Source organism: Argopecten irradians, chromosome 13 (genome assembly GCF_041381155.1).
Source record: "Argopecten irradians isolate NY chromosome 13, Ai_NY, whole genome shotgun sequence".
Classification (NCBI taxonomy): domain Eukaryota; kingdom Metazoa; phylum Mollusca; class Bivalvia; order Pectinida; family Pectinidae; genus Argopecten; species Argopecten irradians.
This window is the reverse complement of record NC_091146.1, coordinates 29,633,295-29,653,112: the sequence shown is the minus strand read 5'-3', so window position 1 is coordinate 29,653,112 and position 19,818 is coordinate 29,633,295. Positions and strand designations below refer to the sequence as shown.

The 19,818-nt window shown below is 32.1% G+C and overlaps 2 protein-coding genes across 2 annotated transcripts in view; both read left to right on the top strand.

The window, feature by feature from the left end:
* Positions 1-8,609, top strand: part of LOC138305791 (putative ankyrin repeat protein RF_0950) — a 35,776-nt gene extending 27,167 nt beyond the window's left edge. The window contains exons 6-7 of the mRNA XM_069246059.1: positions 5,576-5,665; positions 8,502-8,609. Coding sequence (XP_069102160.1) covers positions 5,576-5,665; positions 8,502-8,609 — 198 coding nt within the window. The remainder of the gene's footprint in view (positions 1-5,575; positions 5,666-8,501) is intronic.
* Positions 5,573-18,599, top strand: LOC138305790 (uncharacterized). The gene is made up of 7 exons (XM_069246058.1): positions 5,573-5,665; positions 8,705-8,797; positions 9,928-10,017; positions 10,842-10,928; positions 15,023-15,112; positions 18,308-18,397; positions 18,588-18,599. Exons 3-7 carry the CDS (start codon positions 9,961-9,963, stop codon positions 18,597-18,599), a joined length of 336 nt encoding a protein of 111 aa, XP_069102159.1. The 5' UTR covers positions 5,573-5,665; positions 8,705-8,797; positions 9,928-9,960.
* The last annotated feature ends 1,219 nt before the right edge of the window (positions 18,600-19,818 follow it).

Genomic DNA, 19,818 nt, shown 5'->3' with positions numbered 1-19,818 from the left:
GTCGACAACCAACACGCAAATACCGTTTGTCAACCACGTTAGTTCCTTTCATATTAGCAAATGTAATCATATTTGACATTTAAGTCTATTCATTTGACCACGGAGAACTGTGTTGAAAGACAAAAATAAACTGTTTAAAATCTTTTTCTAAATAGTTTTTGTTGTTTATCCCAAAACAAAATGGATTATCAATTGCCGGAGACTTAAATTATAAAAGAAGAAAAAAGATTACCATTTACAAGGGAAGAATAATCCATTAATTTTACGCAAATATCTAAAAGATAATAATATTGAAAAATTTTAAGCGAAAAAAGAAAGACACTTAAAAAAATGACAATGAGTGCATTACATTTTGATGAATGAAATATTGCACAGTGCCTTTGCACCATTGTTGTAGCATGTTTGGAATCCATAGGGGGTATAACAACAAGTATTGCATTTATATATAATAGAGCAATTCATTTTGCGATATTTCTAGAATGATAAAGATACGCTCTCCAATTTTCAGTTTCATCTGGTACCAAGTCATCTTTGGACAGTCGGTACAGCCGTGTTTGTTCTCACCAGTTCGATAAACTCATGGCGCATCTTGCCTGTGCACATGACATAATGACCTGCGCTGTTTAACCTTCTACAAATCACATAAAAGGCACGACGAGAAGTGTTAAAGTTAGTAACGGTGGCATCGGATAGTTTAAATTATATCTGACTATTCATACTTGAGCATTAAAAAATAGATTATCCCCCTGTGTTGAATTTTCTCTCATAAAAAAATGAGCTTTATTAGTATACTGTTTTATCTGTTCATTGCTCTGATATGGTCTTTTGATTAACCTTTCGGAACAGTGAAAGAATTAACTACTACAAACTTGTTGACAACGCGTACTCTAAACAATATTTCACAAGTGTAAAATTACCAAGATTATACTGTTCTTCAAGGTGGCAGTCAGTCTCCTATAATTCACATCTGGTATCGCGTTTGCCTGTCAATATAAAATGATCTAAAAAAAGATCAATATAAATTGCATTTAAACAAAATATCTCATTTTAGATGTAAAATATATAAGTTGTGCATGTGCTATTAACATTATGCTGTGGAGAGAGCATATTCGTCTGTTTATTAAGGTTTGCGTTTATAAAAAAAAACTATACTGTTATGTAAATAAAATTGTGCATGCTTTACAGCTTCATTCTTACATTCAAGCATTAGTATAGTATTACAGTCAATATTTTATAAGATTCATTTCACACATCAATATATAGTTAAATTTCCTTAAGTGTTTTCAATTAATTAACATAGTTGCGTTTATCAACAAAATTTAAAGTATACACACAACTAAAAGTCTGGATCATGCATTATTTTGTTAATGTTACCGGTATGTCAATGAAATTGCTACAGGCTAAAGGGGATAAAAAGAGAGGGGATATGGAAAATGAGATAATACGCTATAAACGTTTATAGCCAAAAATGAAGCTGTAATCAAAGCAGAAATCGTAATCACAATCAATTTAAAGCTCAAGGCGGACCATCCAACAAACGCCTTATCCGGACCGTGCTCGCGTTTGATAGTATATACCGGTATGTAAAGTTTACTTTTACAGGTTACAGTTTCATCATTACATAATGCCATTATTATACTATTACAGCCAATGTCATGTGTGATCAAATGATCGTCATTATCATTTCACGTCGATTTATGAAAATGCTTTCTTGTTTCATTAATGAATGTAATTTTATATTTTAGCAGTTGTTTGACGCATGGTCATATCACATTTGTATGATTGGATCAGTCACAAGATAATTTTTTTCTTCTTAAAAAGGTTAAAAAAATAAAAAAAAAAACATCGATATAATATTGCTAATTCAAGAATTACGAGAATGCCCATTAATATGAAATCACCAACTAATTGTGTTTTTTCTTCATCAATACAATTTCAATGATACCAAATGATACCTATAAGATGTGAAATTAAAGTTGCGATTAGAATATTGTTTTGCACAAGCATGTCCCACTTTCGTATTTACGTTTTCGTTTATTAACAAATTATACCTTTGTCGATACATTAAAATGCTTTCCTTTACTGTCCTCATGTAATTAATGTAATTTGCATTTGAGCAATTAATTGAGCATATACCATCACATTTAAATGATGGGATCAGTCACAAATAAAATAAAGAAAAAAGTATCGATACTATAGTATGAACTAGTCATATTTATAACAGAAAAAAAGCAAACAAAAACTGCATCATATATTTTTGTCCTGTATAAATTTCAGATTCCTGACGATTGTATACAAGAACTCTGTAGAAAATCGCGAGATCAGAATACTAAAAGTTTTGAAAGATGGAGGATTGAAACTAAAACAGGTAAGCTCTGTGTGTACACTGTCGTGATAGCGATCATAGATGATGGCTATTTAACTTAATGCTCCATACCTTGGAAATGCATTTTTCTTCATTAAAAAGTGCAGATATTTTCAAAAAATCATTTTCAAATATCAATATTAGCTTTTAGCTTTTTTTTAGTTTTCATTACTGCGAGGGTGATTTCTATCAGGACAAAATATTCAGCATATATAGCGCTTTATGTGGAATTAGCCGTTCTCAAGGTGATATTTATCTTTCCATAATTAGCTTTCCATGTATGTTGTGTGTTGTGTGTATGAAGAGCGCGGTGAGTGTTTTGGGAGACTGCAGTTTAATCGTGTTGTGTCTTCTTGTATAGTGGAACTGTTGCCCTTTTTATAATGTATATCACTGAAACATGCTGTCGAAGACACTAAGCAACACATCCCACCCGGTCACATTATTCTGAAAACTGACGAACCAGTTGTCCTACTCCCTTAATACCGAGCGCTTATCAGTAGCAGGAACGTCAACTTTTATAGACCATGGTGTGTCTGTAAGGGGACAATACACATATATGCGCAAATTTGCAGGTTTGTGTGCTGACATGTTTTATAAAAAATAATCATTTTTATATGGCTGTGTGTTTTACACGCTCTTGATTGGCTGAAAATACACTGCCCCGCCTTAATACAACACGATATCCACCAAATAATACCATTCTGTACTTCGTGACATCATCCCAGGTTGATAAAAGGTTCCATAACATCGTGGTCGTACCCAAATACAGAAATGGTGACGTCAGGTGATATGACGTCACCATCACCTTTGGGTTGGTATAAGATTCCACCAGGTCCATGTCGTACTCAAATCTAGCGAAAACGGACTTTCCATGACGTCATGATAAGCTATTGTGACGTCATTATTCAGAAAGATGTGAAGAAGGGTAGCAATCAAAGTGAACCTGTTAATATTTGTGTGTACAATTTTGTAAGATTTTCAACTAGGAGGTCAAATGCATTATATGGTGTCTGAATTATTCAAACGCACTCCTCAATATCTGAGAAATTGCTAGAGTCGACATAATATACCATGCAATATCTGGATAGGTTGTTTTTTTGTATCAATCCAAATATCTAAGTTATCCAAATTATTAAAGGCTTTCTTTGTGAAATGTGCACTGTTTTGTGCTGAAGAAAGAGGAAGTTGGGCGACCGGGAGACAGAGCGCTGTCTGTCTGTATAAAATAATCAAGAAGGTTGGCTTTATTGATTTATCTTATCATATACCAACGATATGGTACATTTAGGGGTGATGTTGTTCATTAGCTCTTAACCATGTATATACTCATGTACAACAACACGCGTCAGCTGTTTGGCAACCTGTTCCATTCAATATTAAATGTATCCTTTTTTTTTTCCTTTTCCACTCGCTTTTCATTTAACCAGTGAATAACTGTGTTGCGACATAAATAAAATTGATTTAAAATCTTTTCTAAAAAGTAATTTGTTGTTAGATAAATAAAAAATGGAAAATCAATGCCTGAGATTCAAATTCTAAAAGAAAAAAAAAAATTACCATTTACTAGGGAAAATAATAATAATTTTAAAATATTAGAGGAAAACTATTGAACAAATTTTAAGCGATAAAAGAAGTGCAACAAAAGATAACAAAAAAAACATTATGAAGAGCTATGAGCATGTAAATTTTGTGAATTATTTAGTAATACATTAAAAAAAATGTTTGAATCCCTAGACGACAAAAAAAGTCATGATGATTTAAAATTGTTAGGAAACTTAATATTCATGTACAGAATTTACTAACCAAAATACAAAGAAATAAGTAATTTAACAGTACTCTTGTACAGCATATATTACGATGGTATATATCAGTCGGGACGAACAGAAAACACAGATTTGATGGTTTATATCTGCTATCAGTTCCATACTTGAGAAAAAAAAAACTAATAGTTATTTGTTCACTCCAAAAGTGACACAAAAGAAATAACATAATTTTTTACTGTTTTGCTCATTTCATTGCTCTGATATTTTTGATAATCTTGGACACAGGGAAAGAAGCAGCCAGTGTGAAACTGGTGACGCGATAGTACAAAATTACCCTCTTTCACAAATATCGATTTATATCATTTTATCTTAAATCTAGGTAAACAAGTGTTGCACGACTCTTCGAATATGTCACTAAACTCTAATGTATTCAGTTTAGATGATATTTAAACGGTTTCGAAGCTTTTCACGAAAAAGTGAACTCGCGCTTGTATCGATATCTAGGTGGGGTTTTCTCAAATTAAATTACCGATCGAAAACATCGTGATTCTATATTCAGTTTGCTGTGCTATTATGATGCAATGGTTTAAACCATGCAATTCAAAAAAAGCACACAGTCGAATCTGTCTTAAAGCGACCACTCAAGAGAAATCGAAAATTGGTCTCTTGATGGAGAGTTGTCTCTTAATAGAGTGGCTTAGGGAAAGAAAGTAACTAGGTTAATAATATAAAATATAAGATGTCATACACTGAATACAGCATTATTTAGTGTAATATAAACATTTATTACACAAAATAGTATTTACAAAAATATATTAAGTGGATTTTAAAAAATGTTTTATTTTCTATTATTTTTATTGGACAAACCTAAGTATAGATAATTTATTTCAGTGATATATTCATATATTAATACCAAAGGGGTTCTCAATTAGTGTAAAGCAGACAAAATATTTTGTGCGGCATTATTTGATTTATTGTAATTTTGTTTTATCTTTTTTCAATATTGTTTATTATTTTTTTTAAACTAATGATATAACGGTTCATTTTCTAATCCAGTGTCCGGCACTATTCAAAAGTCGCGATGCATTATTAGAGTTTTTAGTAAAGGTATTAGACGTATCGTATTACGTAAAAAATTGACCATTTAACAGACGAAAGACAATGCAATTTTATTCTTGGAAGTTCAAAGGACATTTACTTTAATGATTTAATTGAACATTGCTGATCTGGTGCCTGCAATGATCTCAGAGATGAACACTCTGCTATGATTTTGTATATACTTTGTGATTTGTTTTGATGTAAACAAAGATATGATTGATGTCAATCTCTAACCAGAGGAAATAAAGAAATCTATGCTTTTTTTTGCATATCCAATAACATATTCATTTTTTTCTATGCGAAATAAGAACGTTTAATGTGCATATTGTTTTATGATATCATTCAGATGGACATGTTTGACTTATATAAGGCTGTACTTGACGGAGACATTGAAAAGGTTCGTCACCTTCTACGACGTGGTGCTGATCCAAACAAGGTGAGATGTTTAACGTCAGTCAATGTTAAATAGTAACTTCTATTTTACTAACTGTATATCCGATTTCAAAATATCGGCTTTAAAATATTTTAGAAAAGACTAGATATGGTAAAGGCTCTGTTTGGCTCCTAAATCTACTAAATTCCAAATGAAGTGATTAGAAACATTTCTGTGTGTAGTTTTTTGGCAGATGAATCATAAAAGTTTGTTTTCTTTTCAATGTATAAGACAGCTTCAGTTCATTAATTTAGTAAATGTAGCCTGTTTACAGTACGCATCTGGTGGTTTAGTTACCAAACACCACCAGTGTCGTGCACTCATCTCGTCGACCGAATCAGTTGATTTCTGGCTAAAATACCGGCTGACATTGGCTCAAAACTCGAGTGGCCGTCCGTATACCGACACCATACATTGTACATTGTATATAAATTTATATATAATACACAATTTGTATTTCTGCCAATGCATGCTTATCAATTAAAAATACATGTACTTTACTGGAACGTATTGAATTGTACTGAGTGAATACAATTCTATACATATGAGAAACGTATATATTTCCTATGTTAAAGTTTGTACTATTATAAAACATTCTATAAAATAATGTTTCCTATACAAAGTACTCCATCGACCGATTAGCATTGAATCATATATTCACCTATACAAATATTACTTCCTAATATTTTTGGTTACTTTTTACAAATATATCTGCCTAATTACACGCTTTAATCTATTGGATATTGAATATGATGTAGATCTAAGCAGAATAAATCCAACTGAATTTCGACAAAAAACTTGCAAACTAAAAATCACTAATTTCAATTTGGAACAAAAGAATTCTTACACCAATTGGCAAAATAGCTGTAATAAAAACCTTACTAATATCCCAGTTCAAGCACTTATTTATATGGCTTCCAAATCCTGATAACTTCTATATTAAACCAATTAATTGTCTGTGCTTTGATTTTTTATGGAATGGTAAACCGGATCAAATTAAAAGAGATGTAATTATTAAAAAATATATGAGGAATGGGGGCTTAAAATGATTCATCTAAAATCTTTTATAACTGCTCTAAAAGTATCATGGATAAGAATTTATTGTAAAGAAGGAAAATACTGGGATAGATCTCTATTTGACAAACAAAAATTAGCGAATACTGGAATTGAACACATAAAGAAACAATCTAAAAATTGTAAAAAAAATATTTTGGGAGAGATGTTCTAGAGGCTTGGTGTACGACCTTAAGTTCAAGTAATATTTACAAAACAAATATTTTAGAAAACCCTATTTGGTTTAATAATGAAATCAGAATAAATCATAAAGTTATTTTTAAGAAGTTATGGTATGAAAAGGGTGTTATATTTATCTATAACATTTTGAAAACAGACAAATCCATATTTAGTCTAGAAGAATTTCGGAAAACGTATAATATTCAGACCAATTTTCTAGAATATCAGGGTATAAAAAATGCCATTAATCATGTCATCAGAAACAATCAACAAAGTTTTGACTCTGAAAAAAATATAACTCTTCCTAACATACCAATAAACCTCAAATTGATTTTAAGTTGTAAAAAAGGTGTTCAAAATATATATTATGTTTTAATTAAAAATGAAGTTATACCTACTGCTCAAAATAAATGGATCAAAATAATTGAAATTGATCGGGATGAATGGGGAAATATTTATAAACAACCTTTTTAATGATACTACTAGCTCAAAGCTTCAATGGCTACAATTCCGAATAAATCACAGAATACTAACTACAAAAACATTTCTTTTAAGAATTGGTAAATCAAACAACAATCTATGTACATTTTGTAAAACACATCCAGATACAATCACTCATATATCTTGGGACTGTGAAAATGTATCAAATTTGATTGAACAATTAAGAATTTCTATAATTACTAATAATTTAAGTCTTAGATTTGAAAAACAGGATTTATCTTCGGCAAACAAGATAGTACAAATACTAATTTCCATATTGATAATTTGATACTGCTTCTAGTAAAACAATACATTTACAACTGCAAATGTCTAGAAAGAGAACTCAATTTAAACAGTCTAAAAAATTCATATTAAATTTGGTTAAAATTGGTTAAATGTATAACCACAGTAATATTTTTAAAAATTATTGAAAGATCTGTGACCTAGGTTTACTCCCCCCCCCCCTTTTTTGTCCTGTCTTTGGTGTAATTTTTTATCAAGAGTTGTCTCCCTAGTTCAATTTCTCACTACATCTGTAGGAAGGGAAATAACTCTTGATAGACCTTTTATGTGAATGGTAGTATGTGTGTATTTGTTACGTTAATAAGTTACTAGTAAATATATGTATGTACATACGTTAAAATATTCAATTTGAAATAACTCAACAAATGTAACTTCTATTGTCTTCGTCTTTCATTTGTATCTTCTGTATATGTTGTGATGTGTATATTTTTTGAAAAAAATGTCTGCCTAATTATAGAAAAGTGTACATATTTGTCAAGAAACCTAGAACACGTAATATATTATGTGAGTCTCATTTCATTCCGTCCTTGAAAAATAAGAAAAATAAAAAAGAAAAGGGCTTATATTTCATATCAGCTTTTAGGGTATAATATAATTGTGCTGTCGATGTAAACGAAATATCTGGATTGGTTTAATTAAAACGGTAATATTCATAAATTCATTTCATTCATTAAAGCGACATAATGTGTATGGATAGTGATGTGTCAGCTACTATAAAATCGAACACAGGTAAGGTGCAATAGTAACCTACTGCCAGCAACAATTATCATGTCTCCAGCTATGAGTCTTGACACCTATATTTTACGATCGTAATCCACTACAGCTCGTCGACTCCTGCCAGGTCGCGCTCGGTGTAAACTCCCGAGCTGCAACACGGGCTACAATAATCCCCTACACTCGTGTGGCCACTCGTAACTCTGGGAGTGGATGAAGACAAAAATCAACCCTGACGCGCACTGAAAATCATATTTCTGAAAAGAGAAAAAACTATTACCAACATTTATTTATGTCTTACATTATTTTCAGTGTTTTAGCGACTGTTTTATTAGGTCGTATCGTAGATTTGAACGATAGCAGAATGTTAGAGGTGTTGATAGAAGGAGTTTGGAACTAAAAAAGGTAAGTTCTCTGTGTGCAGAATGTCGTGACAGAGATCACAGAAAATTGTTATTGAACTTGGTGTTTCAAGCTTTCACTTCTATTCAATTGTTATTGCTTGGAAGATGGATTCTAGCAGGACAACATCAAATTCAAAAAGTACGTTTATGTGGAATAAGTCGTTTTCCAGGTAGCTCAGATTTCGTGAATATGAAATCACCAACTCCTTGTAATTTCCTTTCTAATGAAAGGATCTCTTTCACGAACAATGGAAATTTGCCCAAGGATCAATTTTATCAAACCTAAATGTTATATGGAGCAACATTATTGCAAATCTTTGAAATATGTTTAAAAAAAAATCAAAAGGTCCCCGGGCCTGTGCTGTGGCCAAATTAAAGTTGCCCAGTAGAGGTGTATGACAGGGTTCCCTTTTTGATCCAAAAAGGCATCAAAATAATGTTTTATGTCATCAAATTGTATTATTTTTCTGAAGAGTGTAAATAATTACCCCTTATAATCACAAATTTGTAAGGAAAATGTAACATATAAAATTTTTGCTACATTTTTAAGACAGAAAATGTCAAAATTTTGAGTGAAAAAAGCAGAAACATGTACATCTTTGTCAAGAAACCAAGGACACGTATATATTATTATGTGAGTCTCATTTCATTTCCTCTTGAAAATAAGAAAAATGAGAAAAGGCTTACATTTCAGATCAGCTTTTAGGGTATAATATAATTGTGCTGTCTATGTAACAAAATATCTGGATTGGTGTAATTAAAATGGTATATTCATAATTCATTTCATCCATTAAAATGTGACAAATGTGTATGGATAGTGATGTGTCAGCTACTATTAATCGACACAAGTAAGGTGCAATATTAACCTACTGCCAGCAGCAATAGCATGTCTTCAGTCTTGACACCTATATTTTACGATCGTAATCCCCTTCATTGGTCGACTCCCGCCAGGTCGCGCTCGGTGTAAACTTCCGAGCTGCAACACGGGCTACAATAAATCCCCTACACTCGTGTGACACTCGTAAGTCTGTGAGTGGATGAAGGCAGATCAACCTGACGCGTACTGTAAATCATATTTCTGAAAAGAAAACAATATTACTAACATATATTCATGTCGTATATTATTTTCAGATTTCTAGAGACTGTTTTAGGCGTATCGTAGATATGGACGATAGCATAATGTTAGAGGTGTTGATAGAAGAAGGTTTGATACTAAACAAGGTAAGCACTCTTTGTGCAGAAGGTCCATGACAGAGATCAGAGGATAATTGTTATTTGATACTTTGTTTCCAATCCGTTGATGTTGCATGTCCTCCTTATTTTTAATTTTAGATATTAGAACAGTAACGATTATCAAATCATCAACGTTTAGCAATTCTGATGTCATTAATCGAGAAGTATGTGTTCTTCTGTTGGGACCAACAGTAAAATTCAATGCAAATGATACTGTTGAATACCACAGTAACGTAAGACACGATGGGTTATGTCACTTTAGTAAAATACTTCAAAAAAGGAAAATTAGTCGATATATTTGGAAGTTCTCACTTTCACTACAAATATAAAATATATAATAATCGCATCCTAGATACTATTAAAACAGTAATCGGTATTTAAAGATCGTTTGAGATATGAATTGTAGCAAATCCTGAACTAATATCACAAGTAATATTAATGTTATTTAACAAATTGCCCTGTGGGTCATATTTACGTTTTTTTTTCCTTTTATGTTTCCGTTGTAGATATTATGTACATGGTTTTGTAACGATTTCGCGATGATCTAGCAAATTGCTTTGTGGATATTTATATTCCTTTCGTTTTTACGTTTATGTCGACTTTTGGATATGGTGTTTTTCTGTTTTATCCAATTAAATCACCGATCAAAAGGTAATGATTTTAATTTAGTTTGCACTGCTATTATAATGAAAACATACGTTTAAATTATGCAATTCTAGCATATTTATTATCGAATAATATATTGGTTTTAATTTTGTTCTATACGGAATAGGAACGTTTTATATGCATAATGATTTCATGATGTCATTTAGGACACGTTTGACTTAGCAAAGGCTGTACTGAACGGAGACGAAAACAAAGTTGCAAAACTTTTAAAAAGAGATGCTGATCTAAGCCAGGTGAGATGTTTAGCGTCAGTGAATATTAATAATTAACCTTTATTGTTTACGGTTTATCAGGTCATCTGACTCATCATGTTCCGTCCATCGTGCATCGTGCAGATACTTTAATTTTATAATCTTGGCTTTAGATTAAATAGAGGTTACACAATGAGTGGTTATTGACTATTGAATTTATTCCACACGATAGATTCAATACTCAACAACCACGAGTAGTGCCACCTGCTTTTAAACCACAATTATGTTTCGTCTTTAGCCGATAGAAATACGGCAGGGCTTTCTAGGTAACGTGTATTTACCGAAATATGCAAATAAGGTGTAGTAATATTTGCAGTAGCTAAAAGACACTAATTAGTATTCGAAAATCACAATTTGATAAAGAAATCAATCGATATCAAATTCTTCTAATTGGGAACATCTTTAGGGTCAAATAATACTCATTAACGTCCCTATTGTGTTCAAATCTTCATAGTTGCTTCCAGAAAATAAAACTCAATGTCGGACTAAATTTATACATGTAAAAGCATTCGCACGACACAGCATCGTCTATTTCCCGCCAGATAATCATCAAGCCTCAAGCCATTACCATCCAGGTTTAGTTCGTTTTATACACGTTAAATCTACAAAACTTATCAATGGAATTATTATCCGTCAAGATGTATTATTAGTAGTAAAGGTTAATTAAACATGTATGAAAACGTCACGTATTTTTACACAATGACCACGATACATACGTTTTCCAACATCAGTTTTTGGACGTCAAGTGGCAATCACAACATAGGGATGACGTCATTTGTGAGTATTGATGACGCTGACAATGATGAACGTGGCACTGAGAAATAAGTAAATCGGTCAAAGTTCTACCGAGAGTTAATTCCACGTCGCGGTATAAACAACTTAATAATCAACAGCTGCATCGTTTATTCAATGTCTCTGAGAGTTTGAATATCACCGTCTCTTGAGGTAGAAATTCAAATGTAAACTTTGATTCTCGTCATACGGCAGGGCAATGTTTCTGCAAACACTTAGTGAATGATGATTTTCATTTTTTGTTGTTTACTGATGTGTAAACTGCTATTTTGGGACAATTTTTTTAAATGTTGCGCGTTAGCGGCATTATGTTGAAATATCTGTCCCAACAAATGCAGTTTACACACCAGTAAAAAAAAAAAAAAAAATTGCTTATATTTACATTTCAACCGAGTATTTTTTTTAAAATGTAATGTTCTGATAAAATGAAACTTCGTTTTTTGAACGTTATACGATTGATGTAACAGTCGATCACTTGATGGAATCCCGGAACAGCTGATTCCAAGTTGGCGGGAAATGTTTTGAAGTTCAGAAAGTACACAAAACATAGTTCCACAACAACACTATCATTTTTCTTTGTATTGATGCAATATTTATCAGATATTTTATTATCTGAAATATGATTTAAGATACTCATCGCATTCAAATTGTTTAATTAAAGAATAAAACATACAGAAACAGTATAGGTCAAATATTATGCGCATTAACACTACTTGTGGAAGTCAGTAATCCAGTGTATGTATTCTTGAGCGAGAAACGACTGCGTTTACACAAGTGTAAACGATTTCCCAGTTGGTAAGGATTATATATCAAGGAATACACGGAAATGTAAATATTTGTTTCGTCAGTAAGACCTGTTCTCGAGACAGATAACTGAAACTGCAGTAGAACAGATCCTTTGCTATCATATCAATGTTGGCTCTCCTTACAAATACTTCAAAATACTATATTGCTATATATTAGGGTTTAAGTACGACATAGGCATCAAAGCAAAATTAGTCTACAGTTAAACAAATACTTAATGCATTTTCTTTGTCCACTTTATCATCAAAGAAAAAAAAATATTATGAATCCCTTCGCAGCGCAGTCAGGAACTAACCTTAGTTGGACAGCTTTTTCCAAGTAATGTAATCCCCATTAACCCTCACTCCCTAAACCTGGCATGTCCATTGATTAACCCGGGTAATAATAGAAAGACTCTGATGAAAACGAGATAAAGCATTAAATTGATGCTAGTATTTTGCACAGTGCCTTTGCTTGTTGTACATTGTAGCAGCTGTTGGAACAATGCAATGGGTATACATAAAATATTGCATTTATTATTATACTAATAAGCAGTTCAGTTTTTGCTCGTACATAGTGATAAATACGCCTCCAAGCATTCAGTTTACTGGTACATGCTTCTTTGGTCTTGTCGGTACAGCCGTGTTTGTTCACGACCAGACCAGTGTTCGATGATTCATGTTCTGGACACTTGACATGGGCATCTTTGTGCCTGTTCTTCCTTCTACAAATCACAAATAAAGCACGACGAGAAGTGTTAAAGTTAGCGACCGGCGTGGCATCGATAGTGTTAAATATGATCTGACGGAGCATGCGTCTTGTTGCATTAAGAAAATCCATGATATTTTCTCTCCCAGATAAATGTTTCCTAGTAGTAGTAGTATTATCTATTCAATTGGTCTTATTACTAAAAGAGGGTGAACTACTTCAAATTGTCACAACCCTCTCATGAAGATCAAAGATGCAAAATGATCATCTTCACTATAACATGTAAAGTGTTTTTGTTTGTTTTTTTTTATATTTGTTTTTGTATTTCATCAACTTAACTAAAGATTTAAACCAAAATACTTTGCACGTGCCATCTTCCGTATAACTTATGAACAAAAAATTATCTGAACGAGGAAAGCAATACTGGTACCGGGGTAATGCTTCCTGTGTGGCATTAGTCGTTCTGAAGGTGGCAGTCAGTCTCCTATAATTCACATCTGGTATCGCGTTGCCTGTCAATATAAAATGATCTAAAAAGATCAATATAATTGCATTTAAACAAAATATCTCATTTTAGATGTAAAATATATAAGTTGTGCATGTGCTATTAACATTATGCTGTAGAAGCATATTCGTCTGTTTATTAAGGTTTGCGTTTATAAAAAAAAACTATACTGTTATGTAAATGCAATTGTGCATGCTTTACAGCTTCATTCTTACATTCAAGCATTAGTATATTATTACAGTCAATATTTTATAAGATTCATTTCACATCAATATATAGTCACTTTCCTTAAGTGTTTCAATTAATTAACATAGTTGCGTTTATCAACAAAATTTAAAGTATACACACAACTAAAAGTCTGGATCATGCATATTTTGTTAATGTTACCGGTATGTCAATGAAATGCTTCAGGCTAAAGGGGATAAAAACAGCAGGGATATGGAAAATGAGATAATACGCTATAAACGTTTATAGCCAAAAATGAAGCTGTAATCAAAGCAGAAATCGTAATCACAATCAATTTAAAGCTCAAGGCGGACCATGCAACCAAACGCCTTATCCGGAGCGTGCTCGCGTTTGATAGTATACCGTATGAAAAGTTTACTTTTACAGGTTACAGTTTCATCATTACATAATGCCATTATTATACTATTACAGCCAATGTCATGTGTGATCAAATGATCGTCATTATCATTTCACGTCGATTTATGAAAATGCTTTCTTGTTTCATTTGATGAATGTAATTTTATATTTTTAGCAGTTGTTTGACGCATGGTCATATCACATTTGTATGATAGGATCTGTCACAAGATAATTTTTTCTTCTTAAAAAGGTTAAAAAAATAAAAGAAAAAAACATCGATATAATATTGCTAATTCAAGAATTACGAGGAATGCCCATTAATATGAAATCACCAACTAATTGTGTTTTTATTCATCAATACAATTTCAATGATACCAAATGATACCTATAAGATGTGAAATTAAAGTTGCGATTAGAATATTGTTTTGCACAAGCATGTCCCACTTTCGTATTTACGTTTCCGTTTATTAACAAATTATACCTTTGTCGATACATTAAAATGCTTTCCTTTACTGTCTCATGTAATTAATGTAATTTGCATTTGAGCAATTAATTCAAGCATAGACCATCACATTTAAATGATGGGATCAGTCACAAAATAAAATAAAAAAAAAGTATCGATACTATAGTATAACTAGTCATATTTATAACAGAAAAAAAGCAAACAAAAACTGCATCATATATTTTTGTCCTGTATAAATTTCAGATTCCTGACGATTGTATACAAGAACTCGTAGAAAATCGCGAGATCAGAATACTAAAAGATTTGAAAGATGGAGGATTGAAACTAAAACAGGTAAGCTCTGTGTGTACACTGTCGTGATAGCGATCATAGATGATGGCTATTTAACTTAATGCTCCATACCTTGAAAATGCATTTTTCTTCATTAAAAGTGCAGATATTTTCAAAAAATCGTTTTCAAATATCAATATTAGCTTTTAGCTTTTTTTAGTTTTCATTACTGCGAGGGTGATTTCTATTAGGACAAAATATTCAGCATATATAGCGCTTTATGTGGAATTAGCCGTTCTCAAGGTGATATTTATCTTTCCATAATTAGCTTTCCATGTATGTTGTGTGTTGTGTGTATGAAGAGCGCGGTGAGTGTTTTGGGAAACTGCAGTTTAATCGTGTTGTGTCTTCTTGTATAGTGGAACTGTTGCCCTTTTTATAATGTATATCACTGAAACATGCTGTCGAAGACACTAAGCAACACATCCCACCTGGTCACATTATTCTGAAAACTGACGAACCAGTTGTCCTACTCCTGAATACCGAGCGCTTATCAGTAGCAGGAACGTCAACTTTTTATAGACCATGGTGTGTCTCAGTAAGGGGACAGAACACATTTATGCGCAAATTTGCAGGTTTGTGTGCTGACATGTTTTATAAAAAAAATCATATTTTATATGGCTGTGTGTTTTACACGCTCTTGATTGGCTGAAAATACACTGTCCCGCCTTAATACAACACGATATCCACCAAATAATACCATTCTGTACTTCGTGACATCATCCACGGTTGATAAAAGGTTCCATAACATCGTGGTCGTACCCAAAAACAGATATGGTGACGTCAATAAGATTCCACCAGGTCCATGTCGTACTCAAATCTAGCGAAAAACTGACTTTCCATGACGTCATGATTAGCTATTGTGACGTCATCATTCAGCAAAATGTGAAGAATGGTAGCAATCAAAGTGAACCTGTTAATATTTGTGTGTACAATTTTGTAAGATTCTTCAACTAGGAGGTCAAATGCATTATATGGTGTCTGAATTATTCAAACGCACTCCTCAATATCTGAGAAAATTGCTAGAGTCGACATAATATACCATGCAATATCTGGATAGGTTGTTTTTGTATCAATCTAAATATCTAAGTTATCCAAATTATTAAAAGCTTTCTTTGTGAAATGTGCATTGTTTTGTGCTGAAGAAAGAGGAAGTTGGGCGACCGGAAGACAGAGCGCTGTCTGTATAAAATAATCAAGAAGGTTGGCTTTATTGATTTATCTTATCATATACCAACGATATGGTACATTTAGGGGTGATGTTGTTCATTAGCTCTTAACCATGTATATACTCATGTACAACAACGCGCGTCAGCTGTTTGGCAACGCTGTTCCATTCAATATTAAATGTATCTTTTTTTCCTTTTCCATTCGCTTTTCATTTAACCAGTGAATAACTGTGTTGCGACATAAATAAAATTGATTTAAAATCTTTTCTAAAAAGTTATTTGTTGTTAGATAAATAAAAAAAATGGAAAATCAATACCTGAGATTCAAATTCTAAAAGAAAAAAAAATAATTATCATTTACTAGGGAAAATAATAATAATTTTAAAAATATTAGAGGAAACTATTGAACAAATTTTAAGCGATAAAAGAAGTGCAACAAAAGATAACAAAAAAACATTATGAAGAGCTATGAGCATGTAAATTTTGAAAATTATTTAGTAATACATTAAAAAAATGCTTGAATCCCTAGACGACAAAAAGTCATGATGATTTTAAAATTGTTAGGAAACTTAATATTCATGTATAGAATTTACTAACCAAAATACAAAGAAATAAGTAATTTAACAGTACTCTTGTACAGCATATATTACGATGGTATATATCAGTCGGGACGAACAGAAAACACAGATTTGATGGTTTATATCTGCTATCAGTTCCATACATCAGAAAAAAACTAGATAGTTATTTGTTCACTCCAAAAGTGACACAAAAGAAATAACATAATTTTTACTGGTTTGCTCATTTCATTGCTCTGATATTTTTGATAATCTTGGACACAGGGAAAGAAGCAGCCAGTGTGAAACTGGTGACGCGATAGTACAAAATACCCTCTTTCACAAATATCGAATACCAACGATTATATCATTTTATCTTAAATCTAGGTAAACAAGTGTTGCACGACTCTTCGAATATGTCACTTAACTCTAATGTATTCAGTTTAAATGATATTTAAACGGTTTCGAAGCTTTTCACGAAAAAGTGAACTCGCGCTTGTATCGATATCTAGGTGGGGTTTTCTCAAATTAAATTACCGATCGAAAACATCGTGATTCTATATTCAGTTTGCTGTGCTATTATGATGCAATGGTTTAAATCATGCAATTAAAAAAAAATCATACAGTCGATTCTGTCTTAAAGCGACCACTCAAGAGAAATCGAAAATTGGTCTCTTGATGGAGAGTTGTCTCTTAATAGAGTGGCTTAGGGAAAGAAAGTAACTAGGTCGATCATATAAAATTATAAGATGCCATACACTGAATATAGCATTATTCAGTGTAATATAAACATTTATTACACAAAATAGTATTTACAAAAATGTATTTAGTGGATTTTAAAAAATGTTTTATTTTTAATTATTATTTATTGAACAAACCTAAGTATAGATAATTCATTTCATTGATATATTCATATAGTAATACCAAAGGGGTTCTCAATTAGTGTGAAAGCAGACAAAATATTTTGTGCGGCATCATTTGATTTAATGTAATTTTCGTTTTATTTTTTTCAATATTGTTTATTATCTTTTTAAACTGATGATATAACGGTTCATTTTCTAGTCCAGTGTCCGGCACTATTCAAAAGTCGCGATGCTTTATTAGAGTTTTTTAGTCAAGGTATTAGACGTATCGTATTACGTAAAATTTGACTATTTAACAGACGAAAGACAATGCAATTTTATTCTTGGAAGTTTCAAAGGACATTTACTTCGACCACGAACAGTTGACTTTAATGATGTTGAACATTGCTGATCTGGTGCCTGCAGTGATCTCAGAGATGAACACTCTTCTCTAATTTTGTATATACTTTGTTGATTTGTTTTTATGTAAACAAAGATATGATTGATGTCAATCTCTAACCAGAGTAAGTAAAGAAATCTATCTGCGTTTTTTTGTATATCCAATAATACATTCATTTTTTCTATGCGAAATAAGAACGTTTAATGTGCATATTGTTTTATGATATCATTCAGATGGACATGATTGACTTATACGAGGCTGTACTTGACAGAGACATTGGAAAGGTTCGTCACCTTCTACGACGTGGTGCTGATCCAAACCAGGTGAGATGTTTTAGCCATCAGTCAATGTTAAATAGTAACTTCTATTTTACTAACTTTTATCGATTTCAAAATATCGGCTTTAAAAATATTTTAGAAAAGACTAGATATGGTAATGCTCTGTTTTGGCTCCTAAATCTACTAAATTCCAAATGAAGTGATTAGAAATTTTCTGTGTGTTGTTTTTTGGCAGATGAATCATTAAAAGTTTTGTTTTCAATGTATAAGACAGCTTCAGTTCATTAGTAACTGTAGCCTGTTACAGTACGCATCTGGTGGTTTAGTTGCCAAACACCACCACAGTGTCGTGCACTAATCTCGTCGACCGAATCATTTGATTTTTGGCTGAAACACCGGCTGACATTGGCTCAAAACTCGAGTGGCCGCCCGTATACCGACACACCATACATTGTACATTATATATAAATCTATATATAATACACAATTTGTATTTCTGCCAATGCATGCTTATCAATTAAAAATACATGTACTTAACTGGAACATATTGAATTGTACTTAGTGAATACAATTCTATACATATGAGAAACGTATATATTTCCTATGTTAAAGTTTGTACTATTATAAAACATTCTATACAATAATGCTCCCTACACAGAATACTCCATCGACCGATCTGCACTGATTCATATATTCACCTATACAAATATTACTTCCTAATAGTTTTGGTTTCTTTTTACAAATGTATCTAACTAATTATCGAAAAATGTACATCTTTGTCAATAAACCAAGAACACGTATATATTATGTGAGTCTCATTTCATTTCGTCCTTGAAAAGAAGAAAATAAAAAAAGAAAAGGCTTATATTTCAGATCAGCTTTTAGGGTATAATATATCGTGCTGTTGATGTAACGAAATGTCTCCATGCTATGAGTCTTGACACCTATATTTTACGATCGTAATCCCATACACTCGTCGACTCCCGAATTGCAACACCGGCTTACAATATTCCCCTACAAACGTGTGACACTCGTAACTCTGGGAGTGGGTGAAGACAAATCAACCTGACGCGTACTGTAAAGTATTTCCGAAAAGAAAAAAAATACTAAAAGTTTTCTTACAAGAATGAGTGGAATTAAAACGGGTAAGCTCTTCTTGAATAAATTCCTGACAGTGATCGCAGAATGTGGTTATTCAATTTGGTGTGATATCCTTGGAGAAAACAACAAGTGTCTCCGTTATAAAATGCAACATCATTGCGATATTTCTACAAAATCGCTCTCAAATATCAATATTAGCTTTCATCTGTTTGCCGTTGTCATTACTGGAAGGATGGATTTACCAGTAAATTTAACATAGACATAGGAATTGCTTTATGTCGTGTTCGTCGTTCTCCAGGTGGCATTTACCTATTATTCACAGCTGAAAAAAAATTATCTGTTTGAAAAAAAATTGACTTTATTAA